Raw genomic sequence first — 25,890 nt, 5'->3', positions numbered from 1 at the left:
GTCGGCCTACCCTGTTGGCGGAAGGGGCGGGGTCAGGGTGAGGACGCGGGGCGTGGTTGGCTGTGGCGTGGAGGGCGGCGGGCGGGGATTGGCCGGGACTCGGCGAGCGGCGGAAGCGGCGGCGGCGGGGTGGGGTGCGCGGGCAGGCCGGCATGGAGCCCGCCGAGGGTCCGGGGTCGCTGGGCTTCCACGGCGACGAGGAGATCATCGAGGTGGTGGAGCTGGGCCCGCCCGGGCCGGGTGAGACGGGGCGCCCCGCGCCGCGTACCGGGCAGGGCCTGCGGGGGGCCCCGGCCTCTCGCCGGGACACCGCGCCCGCTCCGGCCCCGCCCCAGCGCCAGGCCCGGCCGCGGGACCCGGCCCGTTCCCCTCCCCGCGTCGCGCCCCGTTCCTTTGCGGCCCCTCTGCTCCGCGTCTCCTGCAGAGACATCGGGATCGCGCGTCCCCCCCCCCCCCCCGCGCTGCCCCGACCCCCGGGGACCCCTCCGTGCCCCCCGTACCCGCAGCCGCCTTCCCTGGAAGGGCCGAGCCGGGCAGGCCGCCGCTGCGTCCTGACCTTCGCCCTCTGCAGATGACCTGGCCGATGAGATGGAGGACGTGGACTTTGATGACGAGGGGGCGGACGAGCACGATGCCGAGGCGTGGGAGACGGAGGACGACGAAGGGGTGGAGGAGGGCATGGAGGCGCAGGACGACAGCGAGGTCACGTTCTCCCTCCACTCAGGTGAGTGGGGGGCATGGGCAGCGGTGGCTGGCGTCCCCCTCGGGACCTGCGCCCACCCGGATTTCCCCAGAGTAAGGGGCTGCAGCAGGTCCTCGCCAGGCTGCTGTCTCCCGGCCGTTCCTGGCACAGCCGTCACAGCTCGGGGCTGTGAGGCTTTGGGCTTTGCTCGTTTCTAACTGACGCTCTGGTGGAGGAGCCCGTCCAGCCTCCTACCGTGGTGGCTCGCCGTGAGCTCAGCTGACAGCCTGTGCTGCTCTTTCCCCGTGGGAAGAACAGATTCCTGCTGGTTTGGATTGGGAGTTCAGCTTGCTGACATCCCACCCAGACTCAGCGCTGCATGGCGTTTGGATCCCCTGGGAGCACTGGGTGGAGTGTGAGCGGTGTCCAAGCCATGTAGCCTCTCTTTCCTCTTCTGTGAAGCTTCTGTTTTCTGCGTGAGCCTTGACCCCAAGACCAACACGCTGGCGGTGACAGGCGGGGAGGACGACAAGGCCTTTGTGTGGCGTGTGAGCGACGGAGAGCTCCTGTTCGAATGCTCAGGTGAGGTGCTCGAGGCTGTCCGAGGGAGTGGCTGTGTTCCCTCCCAGCCACGTCTCTCCAGACACGCTCTTCCCCAGCCGATGCTCTGCTGGAGCTGAGCTCCTGACCATCCTCTGCAGCTTAGGCTGAGCAGTCTCTGTCCTGTGACATCTCTAGGACACAAGGACTCAGTCACCTGTGCTGGCTTCAGTCACGACTCTGTGTTTGTGGCCACGGGTGACATGTCTGGGCTTATCAAAGTGTGGCGGGTGGATGCTAAGGAAGAAGTATGGTCCTTCGAGGTGGGGGACTTGGAGGTGAGTGGCAGGACCCCCGGTGCCATGGGGAGCTCGTGTGCTGGCAGCTGGGACTCAGCTGGGTGGCAGGGGACGCCACCGCCATGACGCTGTCTGTCCTCTGCCCAGTGGATGGAGTGGCACCCTCAAGCCCACGTCCTTTTGGCTGGCACGGCTGATGGCAACTCCTGGATGTGGAAGATCCCCAGCGGAGACTGCAAAACCTTCCAGGGCCCAGCGTGCCCGGCCACGTGTGGCAGGATTCTGCCTGACGGTGAGGCATGGGGGCTGTCCTGGGTGGGGAGTGTCACCAGCTCTGTGACAGATCCTGCTGCCACCATCCGTCCTCCTGCTTCTGCTAGTCTGTGCTGAGCGGGAGGTGGAGGGACAAGGGGAGCTCTGGCTCTATCTGCTGGCTCTGTCTCACTCAGGGAAGCGAGCGGTGGTGGGGTACGAGGATGGGACCATGCGCATCTGGGACCTGAAGCAGGGAACCTCACTGCATGTCCTGAAAGGTAGGGAAGAGGTTAATCACCAGCGGTGCTCCCTAACTGGAGCATGGCCCCTTCCAGCGGGCTCTGGGCTCTGACCTCTGCCCGGGTGGAAAGGTGGCACCCCCCAAGGCTAGGGGCTGCCAGAGGGAGCCTGGCACTGGGTTTCCCAGTCCCCGCGGGTGACTGTTCCTTGCCACCGGGGTGTTGGCAGAGCTGGGCACGGTGGAGACTGCAGGAGGGTGGGTTTTGAGGCCCACCGGGTTTTTGCGGGAAGGACACAGGGAGCTCATACGTCTCCTGCTTGCTTCCCAGGCCAGGACGGCCACCAGGACCCTTTGACCTGTGTGGCCAGCAACCAGGACGGCAGTTTGATCCTGACAGGCTCTGTGGACTGTCACGCCAAGCTGGTCAACTCCGCCACGGGCAAGGTGGGTCTGTGCGGGTGGGGCAGAGCCAGGAACCCTGGGGACCGGCCTCCCAAGCCTCTATCCTTGGCCAGGCCGGTGTCCCTGGATGGCTCGGGGCTCTGGCAGCCCCGAGCAGCCTGTGGTAGCCATCGGCATCCAGTAGGGGGCGCCCTTGGCCAACACAACTGCCTCCTCCCAGCTGCTGGTGGGACCTGTAGCTGGGTGGTCCCGCTGGGCTGGTAGAAGAGTTACCCACTTGTTTGTTCCGAGGAGCTGAGGTTATGGGGTCAGGCCTTGGTGTCCAGGGGGTATAAGGTCGATCTTGGGTAAGGAAGGGGACCTCTCCCTCCCCTCGGGGACTAGTCAGCCTCCCTCCACCCAGGTGGTGTGCGTGTTCAAGATGGAGAGCGTGGCCCCCAAGGCCCCCGCCGGCGAGGGTGAGGAGGCAGAGTCCAACTCGGTGGAGTCACTGGGCTTCTGTAACGTGTGAGTGTGGGGACAACCCCTCTTCAGTGCTAGATCTTACTGGGGGTTGTTACAAACATCCATTTCATCCCTCACCATCGTTCTGCTGTTTCTCTCACCTCCATCCTCCCCAGCTGGCTCTGGAGATCCCAGGTCACTTGTGTGTGACATAGAGGACAAGGGACACTAGCTGCTCAGTTCCACCCCCCCAACCTGCTGGGTTTCTGGGTTGGCCTGATTGACCATTGTTTGGTGGGGATACCCTCCAGACAGGGCTGCTGGGGATCTTTCCTACCAGGACGTTGTCTTCTCCCTCGTGAACCTCGGGCTGGTTGCGGACTCTCGCTGTCCTGTTGTGTTTCCCAGTGTATTTCATGGCTCTGGCCGTTGGGTTGTTCCTCATCTTCTTGATACGCTGTAACCCTCAGCACAGGGTTTGCTTTCAACTTTAATCCTTCACACGCCGCCATCCCTCCTTCTCTTAGGCCCAGCTAACACTTGTTCTCCTCTCTGCAGGATGCCACTGGCCGCTGTGGGCTACCTGGATGGCACACTGGCTATCTATGACCTCTCCACACAGAGCCTGAGGCATAAGTGCCAACATGAGGTATTTCCCTCTCCCCAGGCCTGGCGGGGGGTGGGGGGAGTGTCTCTGAGCATATCTGAGACCTCCCTTGAAACCCAGGGGCTTTCCTGGGGCCAGTTCCCAATTTGTGCTTCTCCCTCAGCCCCCTTGGGCTTCCCCAAAGGCAGCCGCAGTCCCTGCACAGAGGATGTGTCCTGGGGGCTGGCTCTCCTATCTGTGGGGATGGCAGACAACACTGGGGAAGGTACATGGGGGCAGCTGAGACTTCCTCAGTGTCCCCAGTGCTCACCCCACGGCCTTCCCCTGCCCCAGTCAGGGATCGTGCAGTTGCTGTGGGAGGAGAGCTCGGCTGTGGTGTACACCTGCAGCCTGGACGGCGCCGTGCGGCTCTGGGACGCCCGCTCGGGGAAGATGATCAGCGAGTACCGAGGGCACTCGGCTGAAATCCTTGATTTTGCTGTCAACAAGTGAGTGGGAAACCCCTAGACCCCTTCCCCTGACAGTTGGAGCAACCAGGGGTGTTGGTGAGGGATGTCCAAAGTCCCCAGCCCCAGCTCTGAGCCCTGTCTCTCCTCAGGGATGCCTCCATTGTGGTGACGACATCTGGCGACCACCAGGCCAAAGTGTTCTGCGTCCAGCGCCCCGATCGCTAGGAACTGTGCTGAGGGATGGTGTCCTGGCTCTGCCAGGTGGCTCGTGTACAGAGGGAGGAGGAAGACGAGTTTCACCACCCTTCTCCAGTGCGTGCTTTGTAATTTTCCAGCCTGCACCCCTTTGCCCTCACCATATGGGGGCCAAGCCTGGGGTTTTGTATGAAAATGTCTTATAATTATATAAATTATTTCACTTAACTGGATGCCATCCACTCTGCTTGTTGGGGGGAGGAGGACCTGGGGAGCTGTGCTCCCTCCATCCTCTGAGATCTCCCCAGCATCCAGCCATGGCCTGAGGGTCAACGGTGGATGGTTTTATTCTGGTCTGGGTGGAGGCAGAGACCCCTAGCCTAGCTCTCCCTGTTTAGGGGGAATGAGGGGGTCAGGGTAGGAGGGAGGGGTGGAGATTGCTAGCTGAGAGTAGGAAAATCCTGCTCACTCTTAAACCTGGGCACAGCCCCCAGGACAGAAATCACCAGAAGTAGTTTGCTCTGGGATACAGAAGTTATTCCCCTTGCACCTGTGACTCCAGACACCCCAGCCAGGGCAAGGCCACATGCACTGACAAGCCAAAGCTTCTACAGCCCCTTAAGATAGAAAGATCTCATTTATTAATGAACCCCAACAGTATTTCTTCAGATACAGGAGTTTTGAACTCAAATACCCAGAAGAAAACAAGTTAATATTGCATTATTCTCATAAGAAATACTGCAACTTATTTCCGGTAACATATTGCAAAGCGAAACAGCTTGAAAAGAAAAAAAAAAATTAAAAAAGAAAAGAAATTAAGTCAATCAAACTGGAATTAAGGTTTTGTTTCTTGGAACGATCGAGTCCTCGCAAGCACAGCTCGTTTCTGCAGATTACTCCCCAAACTGTCGTACAAACAGACCCCGATTGCTTGAATTCCTTATGAGCCCACAGAGGTGCAACATTAAAAGCTACGATTATCGGGTAGCAACTGCCTCAACTTTTGTCCTCCAGCAGCCTCAGTGACCCTGGCGTTAACGGGTTGTGAACGTCTTCCCCCTGAAAGGATGCAAAGAGAGGTCAACACGGCCCCTGGCACTGTTCTGGGGTGCGCCAGTGTGACTACGGGGCTTTTGGTGGAGCACATGCTTGCACGGAGCTCTCAAAGCCAGGCAGGCACTGCTGGTTCAGAGCTTGGAGGCATTTGTGGCTGCAGAGCAAGGTCATGGGGCTGAGGGGAGGGGTTGGCTTTTACAGAGGGGACCGCCCCGCTGCCCCAGAGCGAAACGCAAAGGGGACATGCCAGGATGCACAGAAAGAGGACACCAAGGGGCTCTGGGATCAGCAGAGGGTAAAGGACCCGAGGGAAACATGATCACATCACTGCTGTCCTTCCCCTGCATTGTTCTGGGCTGCTTTATTCAAAGAGGGAGCGAGCTAGCCAGCCAGCACGGTGGTCTGGGAGTGCTCCTGGCCCCAGCCATCTGCTGGCCAAGGGCAGCCAGGGGCTCCAAGGAGCTGCCGATGCACCGGGCAGCAGGAACCTGCTCCAGCACCCAAAACCTCCCAGGACATGCGCTGGAGCCAGCTTTAAAGAACAGGGGAAAAGCCTCACGAATGCCACTATGGGCTCAGGAGACACCAGGGCTCGCAGAGCCGTGGACGAGCCTTCTTTTGCAGAGCATCTGCCGGCACACGGTGTGCCACAGACCCAGTTCCTAGGGGGCCAATGCACCCTGATCCAGTCTTTTGTCTCGAGGCACCCAGGAAAGGACTTCACTATGAAACACCCCCTTCCTCTCTCAGATGGGGTCCCAGCACATCAGACCCTGGTCTGGTCACCCCCACAGCATCCCAGTCCTCCCCAGTCTGGAGCGTGCCGAGATGAGAAGGAGCAAGCTCGTGGCTGACAGAGAAGCCCAGAGAGCCGGGCCTCACTTTGCTACTCACGTGATTGTTTTCATTTCTTTCTTCTCTGCGTCTGGACGGGCACGATTCAGCACCTTGAGGAAATCCGACGTTTTTGCCCTCATACGCGTGTGAATATAGGCCTGCGTTTCATTGGGACAAAACGGGGACATGTCAGGATCCTGTCTTCACAGCTGAGATTTCAGGTCACAGGGTAGGAGCTATCTTTCTGCTCCCTGTTGGGAAAGCACCTAGCTTGGCACAGCCACAGTGCTACAAGGGGAGTTCAGGAGGCAACAGTGAAAATTACTGCCTGAGCACTGCTCAAAGGCAGATCTCACTGAACAATTACCCTTATTTCTGTTCCAAGAAAGAAAAACAGATTCAAAAGGGAAAAAAAAAAAAAACCTACTTTGCTGCTAGGATGGGAAGCAAACGGGCACTGCCTGTGCCACAGAACAGGGAGAAGGCGATGGTGCATCATTTGCCAACCCTGTGTGATGGGGAAGGGCAACAGCAGACCCTAGTGAGTTCTCAGGGGAGCACCCCTGCCCCGTGCTCCTCCCCCACAGCACCCAGGCTCGAGGGGCCAAAGCTACTCTGTATCCCCCAGCCCCATCCCTTCCGTACCTTCGAGCACTTGATGTGATAGTGCAGGTAGTCCCGGAATGTGTGGATCAGGTTTATGGTGTTGTCTCTGGCAGCAGCATTGGTGTGACGGGGGAACAGCACTGAAAGAAGAGGACGACGCAAACCGTTAGTGCCTGCCGAGGCTACCAAAGGGCTTCCGATTCCTCCAGTGCTGCAGGCTTCGGGGTATGCTGCTCTGAATGCCTACTGTGCTCTCTACAAAGAACCCTTACTGTGACACATATCAAGATCAAGCAGCACTTGTGATTTTAAACACAGGGCTTAGCAGCACTTTCCCACAGGAGCCTGGACACAGCTGTGCACTCTGGAGGACACAGGCAAGGCCAAGTGTCTGGAGATGACAGCACTGTAGGAAACGGCACGATGCTACTTCAGTGCTTGGGAGAAGCAAACGGATGAGAGAGCTGGGAGGCAGCCAAGGGCAGCCAGGCCGCTCAACTGACTTCAAGATCCAGTCTGCCCTTGGATCTTGAAATCAGTTGCGGATCTCTGCCCGACGGCTTGCTGACCCTGTGACAGCGCCAGACTTGGTTACTGTGGGGGTCCAGCGGTTTGCTCTTTCCACAGATTGGTGCTGTGCTAAGCGTCCCGTATCCTCTGAGGGCTGAAAGACCTTTTTGTCTGGGTGATGATCTCACCTGGGATTGTCAGATCAGATAACAGGGAAATTGCGTCTGGACAAGAATGAAGTCTTGCTGCTGTCCCAGACCTGCTATTAGACAGCCCTCCCATAGCTCCGCACTGCCCTAACCTCAGGGCACCATTCCCAGCACGGAGAAGTAGAGTGCTAACTTCACCTTCCGCCGCAATGTCTGTGGTCCACCTCTGAGTTTCACACTGCAGGACTGCCAGCCTGAGAGACCCTAATGGCATGTCGAACCATGACCCCCAATTTCTCTAGAAGAGACCTTTCCCTTTCAACAGGGCAGGGTTTGTACTCCTCAGCTCAGCCATCAGCATTGCTGCCCAGGATGACTGCTGGCCAGCCACCTCTGCAGGCAGGGGAAAGTGGCTCATCAGAGATGGAAGTGTTTGGCCGAGAGCGGAGGCAGAGCTGGAGAAGCAGAACTCGATGCCTGGCCCCAGCTCTCTGATTGCCTCTGCTGATAAAGCACTGTGCAGGCGCCTGCAGCTGGACACACTACAAATACACCTGCATGAAACCTCCCAGGAAAAACCTCCAGTTTCCACAATATCACAAAGCCACCCTTCCCTTCCTCCCCAATGCTGAAGTTATTTTTTAAGCAGACACTAAATGGCTCACTGTCTGCTTCCACACCTTCTTGCCCACAGAAGGGCTGAGGTGACCTGATACAGCAAAGGGACACACTGAAGCGGGCAGACAACACAGAATGCAGCTCCAGAGTCCCTTCAGTCTCCAGTCACCCATCTGAACACTCAGGAAAGATTAATTCCTTTTTGTTTTTCATACAGCAGCAGGAACCTCTCTCTTCTCTGAGTGTCCCCAGCCCTGAAAGCTGCCTGCTTACCAAAGGTGATGTAGCCAATATTGTCGCCGACGGCCGCGTCTGTGTCTTTCAGCTCCAATGGTGGCTCCCTGTGGCTGAAGAGCACCTGTGGGGCTGTGTGACTGGCCCGGCGACCCTCCTTGAACTCCTGAACAGGACAAAGTGAAGGTGAGTCCCACTGCAACACTCCAGCAACGCACTGGGAAAGCAAATGGGGTGCCCCACTCCGACAGGGCAACTGAGCAGGAGGTTTCACAGCTTTCCCTGAATGGGCTGAGTCCATCAGGCCAAACCTCTGGAAAACAATCCTTTTTCCCAGCAGAATCAGATGAAAATGCACAGCTGTCACTGTTTACACGTTTGTAGCACAGCTCCTCAGCTGGGGTGGCTTTCAGCGTCCCACTTCCTGCCATGAGTATTTTGTGGAAGGGAAACCTCTGAGGAAGCACATGAGACAGCACAGCTCCTGCCAGAAAGTCAACACCACCAACGCTTCCAGCAAAAGTGGGTGGCACCCATCACCCCCAAGGAACGGAAATTCTCAGAAAGGGCTGCAAGTTTTCCACTGCACCCAGTATAAGGCTCTGCCATTTGAGAAATTATCTCCCACCAGGAGTCCCTTCCACCACGGAAACTCTCCAACAGCAGCACGACTCCCATCTCACTCAAAATGAACTGGCTGCACGTTTCAGGAGTTACAGGACTGTCCCTACATGGGGCTGGGAAAGGCCAGACACCATTCCCCTGTCCCAAGGCAGGGCAGCCTCCCCTCTGCCTCACTGACCCCCAGCCCAGCCCACACAGCATCAGCCACCCTCAGCCTCTCCTCCCTTCTTAGCACAGCTCACCCTGAGAAAAGCAGGAACATCTGCGCCCAATTTGGAAAACTGAGTAGTTCACTGGGGTTTCCTTAATGAAATGCTTAGCTTGCACTTCTGTCTGCTTATGCCAGAGGGTGAAACGGTTTAAATGGCTTCACTGGTTAGTTAATGGTCAGATTTTCTCCATGAGAGCCCAGATGAGCAGCCACCATGCCTGACTGGGCTGTGTTACGCAAGAGCAATAGCTGGAGGGAAGGAGCCAGCATGACTCAGAGTGGAAATTCTTGTGGTTAGGCAGGAGCAGGGTTTGCTGTTGTAAAAACCAAGAACTTGGGACATGAAGACTCTGGGACATCCACTTCCTTGAAGCCCTGCCACCTCCCTGGGAGCCTCACAAACCCCGTTTTGTTCACCTTACGCCTCCCTCTCTGTTTTAAAAGCTGAATTCCAGACTGTGAGATATGCCAGCAGGGAAAAGCTCAAAGCCAGAGCAGATGCCCTGCCCATAGTTAAAAGACACAGTCTGTGAGATAAGACTCCCATCACAACAGAGCCTGTTGTAATGACCCCAAACACAGGTAAACTGGTATTAAGCAAACTGGGCCAGTGACTTGCTGTCCACGAGCCTGTCAGCAGCATGGCCTGGCACCCCTGAATGAACAGGCTAAAGCTCCTCTTGCCCAGAACACCCTGAAGGACCCTGCTCGATGGCCATGTCCGTGCAGGAGGCTCCCCAAGTGCTTCGGCAGACACAAGGTGAGCTAGGCAGCCCAGCGACACGGATGAACACATGTACCAGTATGCACGGAGCCTTCCCCAGCTGTAAGCAAATGTCTCAGTCTTCACAGGCTGCACACAGTCCCTGACAGACACATGAAGCGTTTACTACAGGCCTCTGAATGCTTCTCGGCTAAGTGGCAGTTGCAAAGGGCAGCTGAGCCCAGAAGTACTTGGCATTGATTGATTCAAGGCCACAAACTAAGCAAATTCATAGCTCTGAAAAGCTCAAATCAAGAGCCCGTGGCAGCATGCGAGAGCAGTCACACTGAGCTGCTTCCAGCCTAAGCCTCTCTGCAGCATTTGCGCATTAGCGGGATCAAACTCTGAGGTGAAGATGACCCTCAGCACCATTCCAGGCATAGCACAACCTCGCCTTGCCCCTTCTGCTCCCTCAATGGCCTCTCCACCACGCTCAGTTCCTCAGTGGGCTGGCGATCCCTATACCACAGCTAGCTGCAGCACAGGGCCTCAAGGGGGATACTGAAGCATTCACTGTGGTGTTTGTCAACTGTAACACATAGTATGTTTGATTGTCGATACGAGCAAGGCCATCGATAACAAAGATGCCAATGCAAAAGCCTGGATTAGAAGATACACTGCCTATGCCTATTAACATGGTTCTTCCATCGCAGGGCAGCCTGGAGCCCTGCAAAGCATTTACATGCATTAAACTGCCTGTGCGCTCACTTCTGCCTAACATCTGCTTGTTGGGCAACACTGCTTCAAGCAAGAAGGGATCTGAATCAAGGACCAGACCCTTTCCCCATAGTTCAGTTTCCATACCTGCATAAACACCTTTCCAATCACCACATCATCGTCATCCTTAAATACCGTGCTGAACACAACTGTGACGCGGTCCTTTTTCGCCTCGACATACCTGCAGGTGAGCGAGAGAGAACGTAGCTGTGAACAGGAGCTAAGAAGCACAACTGGATGAGGAAGCAACCACGTGACAAGGTCAAGTAGATTCAACAACCATTCACAGGCCTGGCTGCTGAAAATTTCCCCTCCCTCGAGACAGTATTTACAGGGAGCAAAACATTTCTGGTGGGAGCAGCCAGTTCCCCTCCTGCATGCAACCACAAGTGCTGCCACTAACAGAGACACTTGTGTAACATTTCTGCAGCCCGCGGGATGAGCGTTACCCTCACTGGATACTTCTGACAGCATAGGACAGGCCCTTATTACCCTGCTGAAGCACAGAGCAGCAGATTTCCTGACTTTCCATGACATCCTACAGCTGTAAGCAGAAGCAGAGAGCGTACTGACAGCTGTCCGACTCCGAGGCTGCTTGGTTTGAACACTTACATTGTCTCATCGTCCCTGTAGTGGATGACGGCTCTTTTCTCTCCTTCTTTGCCCTCCTCCTGGAATTTGAAATACTTCTCAAAGACCGAAGCAAAGCAGTTGCGTTTCAACATGCCGGCTTGGTGCACGATAGCGTCCTTGTCTGCAGGAAGGTTCTCCAGATCATAGAGCAAAGAGACATTGTAACCTGGGGACAGAGCCACTCATCTTAATAATCTACATGGGGCCTTAATGAAGCCAGAAACATTTTCCAGATAGAAACATCTAGAGTCCCACCTTTGCCTTAAGCCCTCCCAAAAGCCCCAGGGGCGAGTGCTTCCCAACCCAAGCACTGGCAGAAGCCATGCCTGAACTCAGCATGTGGCCATGGCAACGCTCCTGGGGCTCCTTCCTGAGCTCCCAAACACACGTGGTGGCTGAGCTGCTCCCAAGTTTTTGCAGTGAGTAGGAAGAGATGCTGTCACAGGTAACCATGGTTTTCCTGTGTCTCACTAAGCGTCTTTCAGAAGAACAAAGACCTCAACCGTGAGGAACAGAGGCTTCCCAGAGGAGGGCTGCATCAAGAATTACAGCTTGTGCTGCAAGCTACCTCAGCCCTGACATACCTGAGCTGCCTTTTAAATTGCCATTCATTGTACATACAGGCACACATATCAAGCTCTTGAAGTGTAGCCTTCATTTGAGCATTTCTGAGGCAACTTAGGTCATTTTGGAATTGCATTCACACACACACAGTAGATGTTACAGCAAGGTTACCTGATTCAGGATTTACCAAGTAGTTTCCATAGACTTTCTTCAATACCTAGGAAAGAAATTAAACATTGAGAACACAAGCTATTAGCGTTGTTTCCTCCCATGCAGCCCAAGCCATGTTCAGTCTCCATTTAGAAACATAAAATTCAGCATCTGCCTCCCCTAGTCTGAGTGAACCTGGACAAATATTAAGTCACCAGCTTCTAGTATTATTGGCTGCTCTTATTTTAGGTAGACTAAACCCCACTGACAGGGGATGTGCTGCGGGACAGGACTCAAAACTGGAACTTTTAAAAGTTCTTGCTAGTCTTGAACTCATGCAGGGAAGAAAACCCCTCCCATATGCCTTGTATGTTCAAAGGAGAACTGTCAGCAGAGCTCGACACAACAGATCTGCGGGCTACAATCCTCCCTCCCATTCCAAGGCAGATGTAAAGCGTGCCCTACCCCTCTCCTTGCCAGAAGGCAAGTTCAGAGCAGGGGTCAGGTACAGTGTGGCCGGGTGATCTCCTGCCCTGCCTATTGCATGGGACAGATGGGGACGGAGAGGAGACTGCCAGGCAGCTTGGATGCCTCCCAGAAGCACAGCCGCCTACAGCACAGCAAAAGCCTTTCTTCAAACATAATCACTGCTGAATTTTACATCAATGGCAATTTTCAGCTGAGCCATAGCTCTGTGTCAATGAGGGGGCCGGGAACAGGAGGTATTTCACAGAGAAGAACACAACAATGCTGTGGCAGAACTGGCCCTCCTGGGATGACACCCACTACCACGCAGAGAGGATGCATGGGCTCTCTGCATGCCAAAACCTTCTCTCAGCAGAGAGCCTGCCTAACAGCCTGGAGAGGCCCAGGGAGATGCTCTGTCTTAGCAGGAATCCCACTTCGTGCTCCTCACAGTGGGGTTTCACTGGAGACGGAGCAGAAACAAGCTCCAGCTTCTCCAGGGAAGCAGAGAAAGCAACAGTTTGCTAAACAGTGATTTAAAAATGTAATTTCTATTTAGTCAGCACTCCCAAGGCAGTCCTGCAGAGATCCCATCTTCCTCTCAAAGTCCGGGAAGTTGCCTATCAGCTGCCTGCACTCTCAGCATGCACCGTGGAGCAACGGGCCCTGGCACAACAGCCAGGGCCAGAGAGGAACCCCGCTCTCCTGCTGTCACCGCAGTGGCTGCTGATGTATGGTGGCATCAGCCACCACAGTGGTTCTCTTGGGATCAGGCACCATGCTGATCCTTGCTAAACATGCTGGCAGGGGTCCACCGTTTCGGCTGCTTGACTTTCTTGTTTGCCAGCAGCAGTACCTTCAGTGGGGCAGCTCCTGCTACCCTGTTCCGTAGTGAGCAAGTCTGCTCCTAGAAAGGTCTGCATATGGGGAAAGCAGGACACTCGGTCATATTTATGGCCACATTGGTAGGTCTCATAGCAACTTGCACAAATTCACTTTGGGTTCAAATCCCCTTTTTCTCGGCAGATTCTCAATAAACTCATGGAGCAGTTTCCTTGTTTTCCTCCAAAGACAGACAGCCAGAGGCAAAAGCCTGCTGAAGAGCCTTGGGTGAACCCCATTTGCTAACATGCGGAGATTTGAAAACTGACTCAGGAACTGAGTCACACTTCCTGCCTCACCACCCAACCACAGCTCAGAGAGGCTCACTCTTTCTACCATAAATGGCCGTCCGCAGCCCCAGCCCATCCAACAGGAACTGAACCTGCTACTTCACACAGCAGCAGCAAAAAGGGAACCAGATACTTTGCAGATCAAAGTCTGCACACGCAGCAGGAGCCCATCGCTCGCTCTCAAGTGTGGTTAGAGTCAGAAGAGCAGCGCCATGGGACTCTGCACTTGTCTTGATGTCTTCCTTCGCTTGCGGGCTCAGCACATCAGTCAGGGAGAATATTTCTATATGGTCAAGCCTCACACTCGTTTGGACTTTCAAAATTAGTGGTGCCTTTTGCCTTTCAGGCTGTAGCATCATACATGATGACTTCTTATTCATTAGAGAGTGTGAACACACTTCGCCCTTGTCTTCCAGCAAAGTGGGACTCCTAGCTGGCACAGGGCTGCTTCTTTGACCACGGTGAGGTGGGAGCACAGATGCTTCTCTAAGGGTTAGATGTTACATTCATTAACATCGCAAGGACATTGCCCATGCCTAGTCAGTATTTGTAGGCTCAAGGCCCAGAGATGCTCACTCACCTCATCAGCACCATGTTCCTGGAGTTCCTTGTAGAATTTCAGAGAAATACTGACCATCACTTTTGTCTTGTCTCCATTGGGGTTTGAAATATGGTAAAGGACTCCATCAAAGTCTATGAAGCAAGAAAGAGAAATGTGAGGGAACAGGAACCAGTTCCTATTTCTGAGGAAGGTTTTCCGTACATGTTCTAGGAACTGCATAAAGCGACACTGTTCCCCTTGCTCCAGCCCTCACACATACACCAAGGGAGAAACCCGTAATTAAGGAAAGTGGTAGTGTCATGTAGGGAGAACTGTTATCATTCAAAAGGCTGAAACAGTTTTGACACTTGTCCATCACAGAAAGCTTTAGGCCTGGCATATCTGCTTGTGCTCAATGCACAAGGATACAAACATGCAGACATGGGAGCCTTCTGGATGTCCAGCACAGAAAGTGACTGATATGCCCACTGGGCCAGAGCTGCAGCCTGGAGGAGAAAACATCTCTGCCACTAAAGGCAGCTCAGCCGCTGCCTGCTGAGACAGCTTCCACTTCACTGCGGAATGGGCACAAGGCAGGCAAAGGCAACCCTCTAGCTACCTAGCAAGCTTCACTTCCCCATGGAGCTCTGCAGCTTATGCAGATTCTTGATAACAGAAGCAAAGAATCAGCTGCTGAATGAACACTTGAACTTCCTCGGCACTTCTCATCCTGGAGAGCAAACTTCAGGCAATGAATTCATCTTGCCTGTCACCCTGAGCCAGCTTTCTAGCAATCCAAACCAGATGGTGCTAAAGACTTAATAACAAGTAGCACCATGGGCAGAACTGGACAACAGGCCGAGGTAAGAGAGAAAAGCTATGTAGCACGCACACACCAAACAAAGCGCTGCTGCCACTGAACTCATGCTGTGGTGAAAGTCCCAGGGAAAGTGGACGGACAGAGAAAATAACGGTGCAGCCAACAAAGCCCCAGCTCTGAGGACACTGCCGGGTGGCCACATCATCTGCCCCTGTGCGGCTCTCCCTGTTGCCCCACAGGGAGAATTCGGGCATGCCAGGCATAACTGTGGGCAGGCTGTTCGAGACAGCCCTTTTTTCAGAGAAGTCACAAGAGTTGTGCAGCTTACCTGCAAATGTTACTTCTACTGCCTCTGGTTTATTTCTAGAAAGCAAAAAAAACCAAAGGAGGTAAATGAAAATTCAAGCAGCAGCCTCCAAGCTGTGAAGGAAAGAGGATTAATTTCTAATGCCTTATTTCTCACAAGCAGCCGTACCTAAAAACCCTTCTGACTCCAGCTGTTCAACTAGCAGATAATCTTTGACAAGAAATGTCAGACTTCTCCCCGTTCCTATAAGCACCAGTTTTACCCCAGATAATATAAAATAGGCCTCAAAGCTGGCAGAGATTGTTATTATTTCTAGTTTATTAATAGCTTTTGAGAGTGCAGATTTCCAGTTAGAAATGTCTGGGAAAGCCACTCGTCACTACCGGGTTTGTTTTAACAAGCACATTCTCCGTACAGAACAGCCACGATACAGATTCAGGGACAGAGGCTATTTTGCAAGTTCCTGTGATACAAATTCATGGAAGGGACTTAGAGGCTGAGCAATCCTTCCTGACACGGTGCTCCCTTCACCATCAGCAGCAGCTCTGCAAACGTGATGTAACTCACTCGCAGAGAAGACCCCTTCTCCGAGTTTGGCAATAGGAGCAAACCACAGAAGATAACTTCCCAGATGTGCATTTCGTCCTGCCTCACCATGTCCCTTACAAAATACCCCAATGCCATGCCCACTATCTCTGCAGGTTTAGACCTAGGTTTGCCCTAACACTGTCCAGGTTTTCTTTGGGATCCCTGCTCAGCAATAAGAGCACCTTGCAAGCCAAAGGCACATCACTTCTTATGCTGCGGGTGTGAAGATTTAACAACATCTTAGATTTTTTTTTTTCCAGCAGAAAGCACTGTTCTTCCATCAGCTTTTTTCTGCAGTCTAATTCATGGAAGCCAGAAATGACCATAATGTGTTCAAACTCAAGATGGGCAATGCAGGGAGACCAAGGTACTGAACAGCACTGATCCCAGACCATCCACTGGGTCAACAACATTTTACGCGGGTGGAAAGGAAGGAATTAACCCCCAGCTGGAGATCCTAAGTAGAAATGATTAAGTGTTGCTGCTTGTTGAAAGTTATTAGCTGTGAAAAGCAACAGCCCTTTCTGTTGGGAGGCTGGAGAGCCTCTGCCTTTTGTGCTGCATCGCTGAAGATAAAAACCAGACACTTGAAAGAAGCTGTGCGAGTGCACCCAAGGCAGGTCCTTTAGTTTAAGAGCTGCGCCAGCTTCCTGCGACCTCGCTTGCTCTCATCTTCCCTTCCCAGACAGGCCTGAGATGGAGGCTCATAGGGCATCCCTGGCTGCATATTCGACTCACGCTCTTGCAAAGGGGAGCAATTCCCAAAGCCACATCTGCTCACTGAGGACAGCTCAGAGCAGAGATGAAAGAAAATCCCGCTGATCCCACTTGGTCAATTGATGCAGATGCATTCTTCTTTCAGAGCATCACACTCAGACTTGGGAATCAGCTTGGATGGCAGTATAAATTTTTACAAAAAAAGAAACTTATGTAGGAAGCTTTAAAGATAGCGCAGTCAGGCACATGAGAGCTAGGAATATTAAAGAGGACGCATCCTTAAACCTCAGTTCCGTCTTCTCAGAGTTCCACCGTTCAAACCCCATTCCCCATACACACGGAGCTGATGCCTCCCAGAGCCCCAGCTCCAAGCGGAGACTACCAACACAGCACCTCTCTCTGAGCAATGCAGGGAAGCAAGAGACAGCCAGCGAGCACTGGAGTGGTTGTGCAGAGGAAGGACAAAGATCCCCTGATGGCTCACCCAGTACCCCAGGGAATGGCAGGAAGATCACTTGTCACATTATTTAAGTGGCAAACCACGTACCCAAAGTCGGTTAACGGCTCTGCACGAGAGCTTTTGTTCTGCGTACAAAAGCTGATGGCTAACACAGCCCCATTTCTGAACATTTCATTGCACAAGCGTGGATTTCTTAGAAGTTATTTTAGCACTGATTTCCCGAGTGGCATGCTTCTTGTACTTGGGGATGGTGAGGAGGGGAGATATTTAAGGGAAAAGCAGGTAACTGAGCAGAACTTCGGGTGATGAATATTCAACCGCTTCCCAGCACACAGCCTCCGTGAAGCGAGCGCTCATGTGAACCGCATACAGAGCTCCTTGCGGCCACGCTGGCCCCGTCATCTACTGCAGGGTGGTGTTTCTGCCTCGCCTGGCACACACCCAAGGAACCCCGGCCTGGCCCAGCCCAGGGCAGGACAGGGAAGCATCAACGTGTGTCTGGAGCAAAGCAAGCTTAATGCTTCACAGTTCAGCAGCCTTACAACCCCAAAGTTTAAAATGCTTCTACTTATTTCTCTTGCTCACCTCACCAAAACCATCTAATGCTACTTAAAGCATTTCTACAACAGAAAAATCACCCCTTTTGCTACTTGAATTGTCATTCCCCCATCAAAAAGTCCCCAGGTAGAAGAGAGAGGAGCTCTCGCCTCCAGCCTCCCACAGCTTCTGGACAAGCAATGGCGCTGCAGGTCACAGGCACGCAATTACTTCCCCTCCAACCTCGCACCACCCCCATTTTCCGCCAAGAAAAATAGCAGTGGGGACATCCCGAACACCCTGCAGAGATGCAGCATGTGCTCTCCACATTTAGGCGTGCCCAGCCCATCCCGCTCTCGTGTGGGCTTCGCCCAGGGGATGCACAGCAGACGTGGGACTAGTGCTGTGCTGCAGCGAGGTGGGTACTGGTTACCAGTCAGGTTACTGGTGTGATCCCGAAGAGTTCTGCGTGGTCTAGCACAGTCCGGTATCCCCTGCCTCTGTGATGAGACCCACCCACACGTGTCGAGAATCAGCAGTTTAGCAGCTCAGCGCAGAATGACTGTACATCCCCACCATCCTTTTCGCATTTTACTTTGAAACGGGTCTCTGGGCAGCTGGAGCTCATCCGGGGTTCACTTCCACCTCTGATTCAAGGCTCTGAGAACCAGACTAAGCCTGGCTACACTCAGAGGATTTCAGACAGTACAGACCATCTGCTCCCACGGCAGAGAGCTATTGGGACCCCTGCAAGCTCCTTACCACCAATACTACCTGAACCATAGCGTCCCCCAGCCACCTTCCCTGTCTGCTACCCTCTGCCCTGAATGGACAATAAAACCAGCTCATATAACTGAGATGGCTCCTCTCTGCACTAACCACCAAATCCAGACCAGACCTTTCTGCAAAACCCTGCCTGAACTCATGTGCTAAAATGGCAGCTGTTCCAAGCGGTGGCAGCAGTCCATTTTCTGATAACACTTATCAGGTTTGAAGTCAAATCCACACCAAATCCCATCTGCCCTCTACTTGTAACAACAAAAGGCTCTGACAGGCTTTATGTCTTCTTGCCTGCATTCCTGCTATTCATCTCCAAATGGCTTCTATGCTCTATCTAATACAGAGCCAGCTCCAAATCAGATTTTTCACCCCAGCAGAACATCCATGAGGAGCCACAGTGCCCACGGAGAGACGCCAGCAAGCACTTAAGAGCAACAACAAATCTTTTTTTCTGACAGCATTTCCTCAGTTTTGACTCTGACAACTTCCAAACTCTTAGCCATATGTTACAACAAATTTAAGAACAGAAGACTGAAGACTGTAATTATACAGAGCCCTCTGTATTAATCAGACCTAAATGCAAATTTGGCCAACAACTGTATTGAAGCATCTCCCATATCACAATTAAGGCCTGTACCAAATAAAGCAGGACTGCAATTATTTCAAAAGCTGCAGGCATGCAGATATTCTTATCTCTTGCCCCAGAGGAGAGGGTAAAAAATAGAAAGGGGGTTATTTCAAAGCTTAAAGCTCTGAGCAGAGCTTTCAGATCACGGGAGCCAACATACAGTTTGGAGAGAGCGAGTCAGATTCAGTGACAGACTGCAGGTTCTCGCTACAGAAAGGTCACTCCAATAAAAAAATTATGAGCAATGTCTAAAATTATCTGAACAGTTCCTCCACTCCCAAGCCCCACTCAGCTAACAAAAGCTACCCTGCGTAAGCTGCAGGAGTGTATGAAATTAAAGAGCTCCTGTAGCTCTGGCAGCACACCCACCATGAACTCAAACAGTAGTGCTCCGTCAGGGTGATGCTGAGCAGTGTACAGCAGCTCCCACGCGTATCGGCTCTCCCTTCTCAGTTAGGCGACCCCTCCGTGCCCAAGCTTCTCCCCCGCAGTGGGCAGGGCAGCCTGGAGGAGTCTGGCTAGTAGGAAGGCGTCGGGATTCCCAGTGGACAAAGCACGGACTGGTCCCACAGCGCACAGGTACGGGCAGGTCTGCTTCCAGCCAGGTCTTTGCCCCATGCTGTTCCAGCTGTGGGCAGGTAGACCGCGGTTCCCTGCCGGAGCAATCAGCTGCCAGCGCTGCGGTGGGTCTGCAGGAAAGAACCTCATCCTGTGCACACCATTCACTGCATCTCTTCAGTAGAGCAACTGATACCCACGTTTCTCTGGTGTCAAGCGCCAGTGGCTGGAGTGAAAACCTTTCTCAGAGGATAACACAGAGCAGGCCCCTCTCGGAAACTCAAGATGAAAACTGAGGCTGGAGCAGTGACAGAACAACCTGTGAAAGCCTAACACTTTGCAGTTCTGGGCTGCTCTTCCCTTCTGTTCCCTGTGCTATTGCTCGAAAGCAGAGCACTGCCTAGCTCTGGACAGAGGTGGTTCACGATCCACCATTAATGCAAAGTCACGTTCCCCGGTGGCTGAAGCCAGATGTGATGTGGCAGCCCAGGAGCTATGCTCAAACACCTACAGCACACTCAGTCAACCAAGCTCAGATAACCAAGGTTCACCATTAGGACCACCCATGCCACACTGAACCCAAGGGTCCCACTTTCTGCTAGTGCCTGAGCATTCCTCAGAGCGAGGCAGCTTGAGTTTCAGCAGGTGAGGTCGTGCTGGGGCAGATGCATGGCTCCAGGTCAAGTTCGCAAGGATGCTGAGCCAGCACCTGCCACTGCTGCTGAAGGAAGGAGATCCGATCTCTGCTCCTCGGCTGTACCACAGTGAGTGGCCTTCGCACAATGAATGGGATGAGGAAACTCATCTGGGCTAAAAATACCCAGTTTTGCCTGTTTAATTTTAACCTAGGTCACTTCCCCAATCCCATTTCCCCTGAAGCCACAAAAACGTCTATGTCAGCAAGAAGGAGGTGGTGGAAGAGGAGCAACCTCTGTTTTAAGTGGGGCTGCTGAGCTCACCTGAAGTGCTGGAGCCACAGATCGCCACAGCCACTCCTGGAGGGAGTTTCTCAGTGGTCCCTGGCAGGACCTAAAGCTCTTCTACCCTCCCAGCATGCCTGACAGCCTCTAGACGCTCCTTGGTCTCCCTCCAATGAGCTCACTTTGCATGTCACATCATGAACATGAAGTTCACGCTACCTGGTTTCACCCAGCGCTCAGCCTCCCTGTCTAAAGGGCTCAGCTCTACAGCCGACAGACACCAAAGCGACCGCAAATGGGAAACACCATAAAGTACGCAGGCACAGCTTCAGCCCAGCTCTCCAACCAGCTTACAGGAACTGCTCTGCATCAGGGAAGTTCAAGCTTCAGCTGTTTTCCAATGTAGCTAATAGTCCTGAAGCCCTGCAGATTTGTACCTACTAAAGGCTGTAAAGAAATGAAAGATTTAATGTGAGGTTCTCTTTCTTCCGCCCCCAACCAAGGGAAAAGGCACGTTGTTCTCCAGTTATGCAAATTTATTTTCTTTTGCACAGTGGGTAAATACTAAGTAACAGTTTGAGATAGATGATTAATTTACCAGAGATCTAGGAGATTCATTTAAGTGTAAAACATTTTGATGACTGTCTTCTGTGTCTGGTGAATACTCGTTCTGTTACCACATGGGGAGGAACTGCCTCCTAAAACAGATTTGCCATCCGGTTTTGTCCTGCTTTAAATTTAACTGACTCCAGTGGAAGTGTGGCACAGGGCTTCGTTCATGGGGTTTGGTATTCCAAAAACTCACAAGCCGCCTCATTTCATACTGACCAGGTACTCGTTCCCTCAGTGCAGCAGCTTGATGCTTGAAAGTTTCAACAGCAAATTCCTAACTCAAGTTATTTCAACAGGTTCTGGTAGCTTTAGGTCTTTATTTCAAAATGTGGTTGGTTTAAGCAAATAGATTTCAAACAAAGAATTACAATATTAAATAAATAATAATAAAAAAATCAGATGCATTGAAGTCCATTACCTGTCACCACCTTGATCTAAAAACCAACGTTCAACGGTGGCTTTCCAAGGAGGTGAGATTTCCATTGGTTTTGCCCACAAAACCAGACCAAATCTGGAATTACCCTATTTACAGGTGGACACTGCCAAACCCCAAGGACCTTGTCAAGGGAGGACTCTTAGACATGGGTTAGACCCTGCCTCAAGTGCTGATCTCTGTCTGCAGCCCTGCCAAGGCACCTTCCATACTGGGAACTCCAGAGACAGTTGATGGACCTTCATGCAGAGCAGATTTCGACATATAATATATGACAATAATGTTATGAGCAGTTATTAGCTCCAACTTCCAAACGTGACCTAGTTCTATACAATACTGCGAAATACAAAGTGTCACCTGAAGGTCCAGGAAAGCGCTGCAGGAGCCTGGATGAAGCATGGCCACAGCGTGGCCATGGGAAGCAGAGCAGAGCGACACAGCCCACGTCACACAACAAGTCTCTGGCAAAGGATTTGGAAACAAATGCCACCCTGCCCAACTCCCAGGTTGGTGCTGAAGCCACCAGGCACACCTGGCTACGAGGCAACTGCTATGGACAAACCTGTGCAATGTGTCTCTCCCACTCCTGTTTTAGACCAAATTACTCACGACCAACTCTGTGTGAGTGTCCAGACCCACTCCTCTCAGTCACCAAATCCCTCAAGGCCTGACCTTGCCCTGACTGTCCTGTGTCCATCCCCAAGACACACCTTGGAAAAACCATCACCAAAACAGTGAAATACAGCAAATCCCCTCCTGCCTCCAGGCTCAGTGCCATGGGAATGATCCTGAAACCAAAAAGGGAAAGGAAAAAAAAAAAAAAAAAAAAGTACACCTCCCTGTACATCTCAGACCTTTGTCTCCGCCTTGCGCTTGCCTGGACAGGAGGGCCCCAGCACAAGCACAGAAGAAAATGCAGAAATAAGTAACTTCCTCTCCACCAGCAGCACACTCAAGGCACAAAACCTATCTAGAAATGACATCTAAAGAAAAGAACATGCTGTAGATGATTAAGAGGTAGGAGCAGAGCACCATCAGCAGCACTAAGAATCGATCCAGGAACAATCAGTACGCCCGGCAAGCGTGCTGACACAGAGCGAGTAGGCTTTGCTGTACACTGAAACGGAAACTTCAGGGGCCTGCAGGTTGGTGCAGAGCACGCAACTCCAGCTCCGGTCGCGCAGAGTCAGGGTTTCAAGGTGCATTTAAACCTGCAGATTGCCACCTCCACATTTACACCAACACAGGGCTGCACGTGCATTTTCTCTCCAGCAGGAAGAGTGCCTTGGTACGGACTTGTGATGAACGAGCGTTTTTGACACACACTGTTCACCTCCGTACACGTAATATTTTCTAATGGATGCAGTTGCAATACCACAGCCGTCACCCGGGAGCTCTCTCTTCCCAGTGTGGTGCCTGTACTCTGGGGAAACTTGTTGTGTTAAACGATGAGGCTCAAGAAGAATAAAAAGCCCACAAGCAGCTCGGCTCTCCTGCAAGGCAGTGCAGCCTGTGAGGTTATTTTATTTAAAAAAAAAAAACAAAAACCAAAACTCACAACAAAAATAACCGAGCAAGAAATCAACTGAGAGGGGGAAGCAGAGGAAGTGGCCTCTGTCAAAGTTTTGCACACAAAAGGCCGAGAGCTCCGAAAGCCACCGGAGGAAAAAGCGACACAGAAAAAGGGTCCCTTCCCAGAGCACCCTGGGCCCTGTTCTTTGAAGCGTCAGGGCAGGCTCCACCCCAGAGATAGCACCACCGTACAAAGGAGCCTGGCGCAGACAGGGCAGCGAGCTCACAGGTAGCTTGGCTGCAGATACGGACATTTATATGAAGGGAGTCTCTTCTGAGCTAAGCTGTGCTCAGACAAGCACCTTTAGAGTCCTAAACAACAGTGCAACACTCGCAGTAAAAATAACGACTGGCTCCCCAGGGACTGAGCTGTCCCAGTCAGAGATGCAGGTGCAAATCCGATCCCCACCGCTCCCTGAGGCCAAGACACCCACCAGACTGGCACCAGGGGCCGTGACAGAGCTGTGGGCCTGCATCCCTCCTGCCTGGAAAAGCAAAGTGGAGCAGGCTGGAATCTCCTGCCCACTCTCAAAGCACAAGGCTGAGACCACAGCTCCACACACAGGCTTCCTGTCCCTCGGCTCCCCCTACACATTCTGTACCAGCACTGCCACCACACCGGGCCCGTTCTGATGAAGGCTGCTTTACTCAAAGCCAACATTCCTGTAAATCCACCTTCCCCCCTTCCCAACTCCCTCCTTGCCCATGCCCGCTCCTCCAGCTCTCTTCCCCTAGGCCCCCCTCAACACTCCGATCTCCAATACCCTCCCCAGCTCCTTCCTCCTCCCGCAGGCCTCCACACTACCCTAGCACTAGCCACCCCATCAAGCCCCGCTCCTCCCTCCAATTCTGCCGGCCCAGCTTTTCCCCCTCATCCCCCGGGCCTTCATTCTGCCCAGGCTCCGATCAACTCCACCACCCCCAGCTCGGTTACCCCCGCCCAGACCGCCCTCCCCCAGTACCGACCCCCCCCCAGCCCTCTCACTCGACAGACCCCCGCCCTGTCCCAGCTCTGCCCACTTCGCCCCCCAACCCTACCTCAGTGCCTCTCCCTCCTCATTCTCCAGGCCCTCATCCTGCCCTGACACCACCACCCCTCCCAGCCCAGCCCCTCCATCCTGCCCCCGTACCAGCTCCCCCAGCCCCCATCCTGCCTCCCTGCCCACCCCCGCCCCGCTCAGTCCCATCCTCCCTCGGGCCCCCACCCTACACCGGCACCACCGCCCGGTCCCGACTCACCCGCCTAGGCCTCAGGCACGGCACGGCACAGCCCTGCCCCCGCCAGCCGCCGCCGCCCCCGCCCCCTGTCCCCGCCAGGCCCGGCCTGGCCCCCGGCCCCCGCCCCGTCCCTACCCGGCGGCCGCGCCCTCGAACTTGAGCGTGAGGGTCTCCTCGATGATGCGGTTGTTGACCTCGAGCAGGATCATGTCGGTGCCGGGGAGGGGAGGGGCTCTCAGGGCGCCGAGGCCGGAGGCAGCCGAGCCCGCTGCGCGCACCGGGGACCCGCCCGAGCCTGCGCCGCCGCTTCCGCTCTCGCGCCCGCGCGTCACTTCCGGCCCGGACCGCGGCGGAGCTGGCAGGCGGTGGCGGAAGCGCGCCCGCCCCGCCCGGCGCAGGGGCGTCACGGCGTACCCCGCCCACCGGCTCGCGGCGATTGTGGGGCGGGGGGGGTCAAATGTTGGGGGGGCACGGCCGGAGGGGTGCCCCGGGGGGCTGGGAGTGCTCCTGGGTATGGAGGTGCCCCCCCGGAATATGGGGGGCTCCAGGGGTATGGGGTGCGCCTGGGGCTTGGGGGGCCCCTCCAAATGTGTGGGGTACCCCAGCGGTATGCAGAGTACTCTCAAAAGTGTGGGGTGCCCCCAGGGATATGAGGTGCTCCTGGTGTGTGTGGGGGGTGCCCAAAAGTGTAGGGTGACCTCAGAGGCATGGGGTGCTCCTGGGGTATAGGGATCCCCAGAAGTGTGGGGTGCTTCCAGGGATATGAAGTGCTCCTGGGATATGGGGGGCAGGTCCCCAAAAGTGTGACATGCCCTCAGGGATATGAGATGCTCCTGGGGTATGGGGATCCCCAGAAGTGTGGGGTGCTCCCAGGGATATGGGGGTATCCCAGGCAGATGTGGATGTGCCCCAGAGTATGGGGGTTTCCACAAAAATGGGGTGCTCCAGGGATGTGGGGGTGCCCACAGGGGAAAGGAGTGTCCTGTGCACTGGATGATCCCAGGGGCATGAGGCCCCAAAAGTGTGGGGTGTCCTCAGGGAGTGGGGATGCCCTAGGGGGGCTGTGAGGATGCCCTGAAGCTGGTGGGGTGCCCAAATCTTTGCAAGTCTCCCCAGGGAACACGAGTGTCCTCGGGTCTGCGGTGACGCCCCAGGGGTATGATAGTGCCCTACAAATGTACGGGTGCTCCCAGGAAGAGTGGTGCCCCAAAAGTGTGAGGTACCCCTAAAACTACCAGGCACCCCAAAGCTGTGAGGATAGGGCTGCCCCAAGGGTTTGGGGGTACCCCAGACGGACAGAGTGCCTGGGGGGGCCCAGGGGTATGGGCTTCCCCGAAAGGCAATACGGGTGCTCAGAGGAGTAGGGGTGCCCCAGGGTTAGCAGGGTGCCGGGGGCCAGGGAGCTCCCCCTGAGTTTGGGGGGCTGGCATGGGGACACGGCTCCGCCTTGTGGCATGGCTCGGCTGAGTTCGGCACAGCCAGGGCGGGAGGGACATAGCGGGGTCCCCTGCAGCACCCCTCAAGAGGGGCAAGCCAGGCCCACAGTGCTCCTGTGTCCCCCAAAGCCCGGGTGCCAACTCCTGCCCTATCAATGGGGAAACTGAGGCACGGAGCCCTGCCCTGCCTTCACCCACCAGCCTGCCTGCCAACCCCCCCCCCCACGGCCCCGGGGTCTCTGCTCTCCCGGGGGGGCTGCAGCACCCGAGGGGGGCCTCGAAGGGGAGCCCCACATCCACTGGGAGCCAGGGGACAAGGCGGGGAGACAAGGTGCGGCTG

General features: G+C 54.3%; 2 protein-coding genes across 2 annotated transcripts; one reads left to right on the top strand and one right to left on the bottom strand.

Moving 5' to 3' along the window:
• Positions 1-129: 129 nt before the first annotated feature.
• AAMP (angio associated migratory cell protein) lies at positions 130-4,342 on the top strand. The gene is made up of 11 exons (XM_086750567.1): positions 130-240; positions 572-724; positions 1,145-1,264; positions 1,421-1,560; positions 1,669-1,813; positions 1,971-2,054; positions 2,346-2,461; positions 2,823-2,926; positions 3,422-3,512; positions 3,804-3,958; positions 4,069-4,342. Exons 1-11 carry the CDS (start codon positions 153-155, stop codon positions 4,142-4,144), a joined length of 1,272 nt encoding a protein of 423 aa, XP_086606693.1. The 5' UTR covers positions 130-152; the 3' UTR covers positions 4,145-4,342.
• A 390-nt stretch (positions 4,343-4,732) lies between these two features.
• On the bottom strand, positions 4,733-24,427 carry ARPC2 (actin related protein 2/3 complex subunit 2). Its single transcript, XM_086750568.1, has 10 exons — positions 24,250-24,427; positions 15,113-15,147; positions 14,004-14,116; positions 11,808-11,853; positions 11,052-11,238; positions 10,527-10,620; positions 8,164-8,290; positions 6,653-6,753; positions 6,065-6,165; positions 4,733-5,173 (listed from the first exon to the last, which is right to left on the bottom strand). The coding sequence occupies exons 1-10, from the start codon at positions 24,321-24,323 to the stop codon at positions 5,149-5,151; spliced, it is 903 nt and encodes a 300-aa protein (XP_086606694.1). The 5' UTR covers positions 24,324-24,427; the 3' UTR covers positions 4,733-5,148.
• Between the last annotated feature and the right edge of the window lie 1,463 nt (positions 24,428-25,890).

Source organism: Chlamydotis macqueenii, chromosome 6 (genome assembly GCF_036417535.1).
Source record: "Chlamydotis macqueenii isolate bChlMac1 chromosome 6, bChlMac1.mat, whole genome shotgun sequence".
Classification (NCBI taxonomy): Eukaryota; Metazoa; Chordata; class Aves; order Otidiformes; family Otididae; genus Chlamydotis; species Chlamydotis macqueenii.
The sequence above is the reverse complement of the archived record's forward strand: the minus strand, read 5'-3'. Positions and strand labels throughout refer to the sequence as shown.